Raw genomic sequence first — 7,073 nt, 5'->3', positions numbered from 1 at the left:
TAAGTTTAACAACAGCAAATGTACAATGTTGTACATTTGCTGTTGTTAAACTTATATTAAGGTTTTTTCTTCATTACCCATTCAAGCCTTCTCCAAGCTTTATATCTTATATGTTATTTACTCTATCTTATTTCTGTACATGTTTGGTCTATTTGACCGATCTTGTAACCACCATGAAAAATTAGGAAATAGATCTAAATTATGCTTTTTCATTATAGAATGACTACAAATTATAACAAAACCACAAATGTTTATTCTAAATAGCCTAAATCTCATAACATTATATATCTATTTATAATTTTTATTTTAATGACCTTTCATCTGTGTCTGAAGAACATCACAGAAGTTGCACGCAGGCATGTGCAGCTTTATGGTACTGTATCCAATAGTATAAAATTGGCCTTTACAAAGTGCAACTGTCTTAGCTTTGTTCTAGTGGACTTTGTAGAATACAATCCCATTTTTGTTGTACTACATTACATATGCATATATATTATTACTATTTACAAATAAATGTTTAAATTTCAGTTATTTTTCTTAACTATCTTAATACAGGGTTGGTCGATTTGACCAACCACATGACCTATTTGTAATCGTTTAAAGTCTTTATAGAGTTAATACTTTTAAGTTTCAATATAGTGTGTACATTTTCACAAAATTTGGCAATCTTTCAGTTAACATTATAAGTGTTTCACATACAAAAAATCATAATTTTAGTCAAGCTAAAATAAAGATTTGTTCATGAATATATTGAATATTTGTTTTGAATGGTCCTTGTGCAATGCAATTTTCATGTTATGATTAAAAATACTTTTCCTCATTTCAAAAATCTCAAATTTCCTTTGTGTAATTCGTATAATCTCTTAAATACATTTCAAACATTTTTTCCAGTAAAACTTTATATTTCATCTGTTATTTTTTCTACCCGAACTCAAAATGGGATTGGTCAATTAGACCAACCTCATAACCACTAAAAGAAAAAAAATTGAAATAAATATAAATTACCCTTTTTTCTTTCTAGAATGACTTCAAATTGTAACACGAAACTACATTAGTTTATCCTAAGTAGCTTTAAGTTCATAATAGTATACATGAATTTATAATTATATCTTATTGTTTTATTGCCTTTTGAACTGTGTCTAATTTCTATCTGCACCATAATAAGTTGTAAATCACTCAGGGCACATGCAGCTTATGTTATCTATTTGCTGCTTGTGTGCATCATTATTATTTATTTTACCTAACCTAAAAAGATCCATATTTTTACATTTTAGTTCCTTTTTTTAATAACAAATACAGAATAAACATGAAAAACAATAAATAAATTGCTTACTCAATCTTCTTTTTTCTTGCTGTCAATTATACTTAAGCCTACATATTTTATACTAATGGTAGTAGTGCATTGAATAATTTTTATTTAATTGAATAATGCACCAAAGAACATAGAATAATAACATGCAAAAAGCAGGCAATTTCCCCTAACTCTCAAAATTTTTCTGGCTTTCTAAGTACACGACAAGAGTGTTACAAATTCATCCAAGCTAGTCATTAATTTCCCCAAGGGAACGAAGCTTGTACTTTGAGTGAAATTTATGCTTATCTGTTCAGAACACATTATACAATATGTTATTTGATAAATGAAAACCTTGACTTTCTATTGGTTATTGGTAATGTATAATTAAATGTAAAAGAGAACTATTAACAAAGTCTGAAAGAGAAGATGTGACAGGTAGGTGTGGCACAAGGGGTGTGATTTTTTCTTTATAGCTCTGTAACTAAACAAAATTGAAGGCTATAAAAAATTATGGTTCATTTTAGCAGTGATGATTATACAGAGATTAATTTAAACATAACTTCGTATTTTTTGAAGGGGTGGTAGATAAAATAGAGAAGACAAGATGCCTAGAGAAAATATGTCACAAGTGTTACACTAGGGAAAGTTCAAGATTTTTTAAATATTTTCTTATAGAATTAATTACTTAAAACATACATACTATTAAAATATGGATTATTAGCTAAGTGTTTATTCTATAGTAATTGGTATAACATACACAAAAAGTAGTTTAATAGAATTTTGAATGTTAGACACTAAAACTTTCTATTATGCGTAGTAAAGGATACATTGAGGGGAAGAGGTTAACAGGACTGATATACCAAATGGTTAAAGTATTTACACACATTAACAGGATTTCTATACCATATGGTTACATGCATTAAGAGGATTGTTATACCAAACAGTTAAAATAGTTACATGCATTAACAAGATTGTTATACTAAACGGTTAAAGTACTTAATGCGTTAATGGGATTGTTACACCATAACTAAATGGTTAAAGTACTTAATGCGTTAATGGGATTGTTACACTATAACTAAATGGTTAAAGTACTTACATGCATTAACAGGATTTGTATACCAAGTGGTTAAAGTAATCGTATGCATTAGCAGGATTGTTATACCAAACAGTTAAAATACTTACATGCATTAACAGGATTGTTATACCGTAACCTAATGGCTACTTCACGGCTTGCTGAAGGTGTACGTGAAGCATTTCGAGGATCTACGTGAGTCTTCTTCCATGCTCTTATTTTTTCCCGCTCTTGCACAGTTTTCAAAAATACCTGAAAACGAAATTTTTGGTTATGCTAGTGAGCAAATTTCAAATATTTTTGCGTACAGTTAAAACATTTCTCGAGAACGAAACAAATGAGCAATTTCATGAAACTCTTACCTTGCCAATACCAGTAGCAATCTTTGAAAGTTCTTCTTCTTCTCTCTTCAGTTGTGGATCCTCTTCCATAAGCTCTTCGTCATCTTCTAACTCATCCATCATCTGTTCATCCTCACCAACATCCATGTCTTTAAAGCTTCCACTTCCCCGTGATCGTAGTTCTGGGTAAAAGAGAGAATAACATTTCATATGAAATACAGAAACTGAGGAACATAAAAATATTTTCATATCTGTTGTAACGAATTTGTTATGTATTTATTTTAATATGAACGTTGTTTGGATTGAGTTTATATTTAAAAACAGGCATAGCTTGTAGTGTTAGATATGCTTTGCACAATTCCTGCCTATTCTCCAAAGTTGTAGAAGATTCTTGAGAGTAAGAATCAACAATATATGTGTGTATATAAACGCTTTAACCAGTATTGTTATGTATAATTGAAGTTTCTAGAAAACATTCCCACACTATAAATATAACTAATGCCACGTGCCAGAGAGTGTCTATTAGTAGTTCGCTATAATCAGCATACTATGAACTCCAAAAGCTATAATTGTGATTTTTAGAACCCTTATCAATCGGAAAACTTAAGATATTCGACCAGGAATATTTATGAATTTCGAACACTACAAATCGTTTAACTTCAGTGTATTCTCATTGGACATTAGTATTTTTTACAAAAACATTACCGATTTCAATGGTGGAAAACAGCGTGTGTGGCCAAGAAGACAAAGTTAGCTAGCTTCCTGGCGAATTGTACTTACATCAACTTGCTCATCCTAAACCCTCGATAAGATATCAAGGAAGTTCCAGACTAAAAAGAAAACTTTATATTGTTTGTAGTAGCTATTTGTAATAATTGTTATTGTAAATTGTACAGTTGTGTGTATATTAAAATGTATTTGTGTTAAAAACGAAAATGGTGTGTATAAATCTTGTTGGCAAATATCATAAATTGACTAATATATCAGCATATATTTAAATACTAAATCCAAAGTACAACTTAACTGCTAAATTTAAATTATTAGTTAACTCGGCTTCAGACTATCTGAAATTCTACGTAATATGTAACATAATACTGTACAGCACTTACTTTTTTTACTATTTTGACTTGGTACTTTGTGAGTAATGGAAAAAGAAAGCAATAACCTTAAATATCATTGGAATTTCGTTTCTCATTCTTGCAATTATTAGAAATATTTAAATGGAATTCATATCAAGAACAACATTTCTTGAGCATTTTAATAACTTATTATAACCTATTTAAAAATAATAAAACAATTATGTAACTCTTTTCACAAACTATAAAACAGTGATACAAGTTCTTTTCGCAAACAATGAAATAATTATTTAAACCATTTTTAAAACTCTCAGTATTCAACACAAAACAGAGGAAAGTTAAACTATAAACAATGACTTTAGTTCATTTCATTCACATGCCAGTTCTTAAAAGAGATCTTACCTGAACTGTATCTTTAAAACATTTAACTGCACTTTCTTTTACTTAACCTGACTTAAACTGAGAATAATTTCTGTTCTATATTTTAAAATGACTGTTATAAATTTGAAGTGTGAATAGGATGACCAAACATCCTGGTTTTGTCTGTTTATTGGTAGTTTGTCCCAGTGTCTCAAGAAAATATCTTGTGGTGTACAAAGTCTCCTGGTTTTATGGCAAAGATATCAAACTATCAATCATGTCGATTCAGAAATGTAATAGACCCACTTGACTTGCTAATTGTTGTAAAATGTATTCTTCTGCTGCCAGACTCTCTCAAAAGTTCCACGTACGTGTGGTGAGAAACCCAGGTCTGCGCAGGTCTGAATGTGGAAATAATTAAGACAGTGCTCATCATCAAAGCACACCTTACACAGTCATGTACTAAATTTTATGACTATTTAATGAAACAAGAAATTCTACATTCCATTCATTCTTTACAAAAAACATGTCTAAAAAAGTTTCAAAGTGATGCTAAAACCTAAAAATAATATGTTTGAAAATGTTATGGATTCTTAAATAAATCCAGGTATGAAGTAATTAAAGATTTCTTGAATGTAAAACTTGACTACTTTTGCTCATTTCTTGTGTATATCAAAATCACTGCCAATGTTAATATATAGGAAAATATTTTGGAATAGTTCATTAAAAGTAAAGTAAACTAAATAAAACTTAAAAACGTTTTCAAATTTGTAATAACCATTTTGAAATTAGGGGCAAGGGCTGGACTGTCTCAGTTTTTGGGCTTGGAAATCTGGTCACCCTAAGTGTGAATGAAAATATCATTACTTTAAAAAAAAAAAAATTCATTTTATGAAAAAAAAGTCACAATTCACAGGTTAACCATACTGGTATACAGTAATAATTGTAAAAGACAGTTTAAAAACAAGCACCACTTACATGAATGTTTTTCTTGTCTTGATATTACATATTCAAGCATTAACAATTGTTTCAAGATAAAATTTATCATTATTTGAAACATCTCTTAAAATAAAGATATATAAAGAGTCCAATAAAATATTTTATATTTCTACCTTAATATCCAACAACAATCTATAAAAAATCTAATTAAGGTAGTTCTATGATAACCAATAAGTTACAAAAGTTCTGATTTCTTTGCAATATACTTGCAGAAATAGCTTGTCTTTCTGATAAAATATTTATTTTCTTTGTAAGAGAGATACACAATTCAAAGAAACTTGACTTTTGTTGAAAACATAGCTGAGGGTTCATGAAAATAAAGTCAGTTAAGGGCTTCATGATAAACAATGTTCTTAGTTTTTCCACATGGATCATTTACATAAAGATTTTTTGGGCTTCCAACATGTGAACATCCAACATAGAGCTGTCCATGAGAGAAGCAGGGCTCTTCCAACTGCAAGCCAGTTACCTTCGATGTGATTTGTTGATGGACATGGAAAAGCTTAAGCGAATGGGAAACTGTAGTCTCTTAAACTCAAATGGCATATCAATGGGAATCATTGGGATTCTCGGAATGAAAACATCTTCACCCTTGCCACATCCAGAAAGTATTGTAGCTTCAATAACATGAGGCACAAGCAGACTTCCTGCCAGTCTTATTCCATTGCACAGATGTGGTGGATCCAAATTTCAGAGTACCATGATCAGTGCTCCTACTTTTAAACTGAGATAATGTGGTGGGACTCCTGGAGGTTCAAGTTAATTCAGAAACTCTGGGGAATAATTGACCACTTGGGTTTGATCAGGCACCGAGTCAACTGACTTGTAGCACAGCTGTGTGTTGATGACATTGACAACATTATTCTTTGGAGTTAATATTCCTGTTTCACATAGCCACCTGTGATTTTGATAGTTTTCAGAAAGGTTTGGGAAAACCTTTGGTATGAGTTCATCAACAGATGTTACTTGTGTACAGATTGGTCCCATGTCAATTGTTCCTTGTTGATCTTGTTTGACTTTGCCATTGCCTAGTTGCAATAGACTGTCAGCAAATTGTCCAGATAATTGATCTCCATGCAGATGGGCTCTCATATTGGTAGATAGGTGGAATTTTTTTACATTTCTCCAAAGATGTGATGATTTTAGGCAAGCCTTAAGTTCATCGGCTCGTATGTCTCTTGGAATAACCGGCAATGTTTGACTGAAATCTCCAGCCAAAACCAAAGTGACTCCCCCCATTATCTTTTTGATTTCACGAATATCTTGCAGTGTCCTATCCAAAGCTTCTAATGCTGCTTTGTGAGACATTGTACATTTATCCCAAACAATTATTTGGCATCTTCTGAGAACTTCTGCCATCCCAGTTCCTTAACTGATATTGCATGTAACATTTTCATTTATTGTCAAGTTCAATGGGAGTTTAAATGCAACAAGGGCTGTCCTGCCTCCAGTTGCTGTAATTCCGGATGAGGCAACTGCAAGTGCAATTTGCTTATGTTGACGAACTTCTGCCAACAACAGGTTGATAACAAATGTTTTCCCTGTTCCTCCTGGTGCATCAATGAAAAAGATTCCACCCTTCTGATGTTGGACATTGTCAATTATTGCTGCGTATGAAACTGAAACTTCTTGGTTAAGAGCTTGTATATCGTAAGTGGTCTCACGCAGAACCTCACGATTGAGGTTGTCATCCTGATTGTACTGAACTTCAAAAAGGCCAAATGATGGAAGCTCTTTTCCTCCCAGAGACAATAATTTGTCCTCAATGGCAATAAGAGCCAAGTTAAAAATGGCATCATTGCAGCAAACTTCTATATTGGGATTTTGTAGTTGAGCCTGTTGCTTGAAGTCTTCTTACAGATCTTCTCTGTGATTTTGCTAGAGGGCAACTGGATTTGAAACACCACAAACTTGCAGCAAAACAGCAAACA

The 7,073-nt window shown here is 31.7% G+C and overlaps 1 protein-coding gene across 1 annotated transcript in view; it reads right to left on the bottom strand.

The window, feature by feature from the left end:
• The window catches only part of LOC106469517 (actin-binding LIM protein 3-like), a 96,753-nt gene that overhangs the window by 31,334 nt on the left and 58,346 nt on the right, over positions 1–7,073 (bottom strand). Inside the window, exons 14-15 of the mRNA XM_013930015.2 lie at positions 2,729–2,889; positions 2,477–2,618 (exon numbers count right to left, since the gene is read on the bottom strand). Of these exons, the coding sequence (XP_013785469.1) occupies positions 2,477–2,618; positions 2,729–2,889 (303 nt within the window). The remainder of the gene's footprint in view (positions 1–2,476; positions 2,619–2,728; positions 2,890–7,073) is intronic.

The sequence above is a fragment of the Limulus polyphemus genome, unplaced genomic scaffold (genome assembly GCF_000517525.1).
Source record: "Limulus polyphemus unplaced genomic scaffold, Limulus_polyphemus-2.1.2 Scaffold3523, whole genome shotgun sequence".
NCBI lineage: Eukaryota > Metazoa > Arthropoda > Merostomata > Xiphosura > Limulidae > Limulus > Limulus polyphemus.
This window is presented reverse-complemented; position numbering and strand designations above follow the sequence as displayed.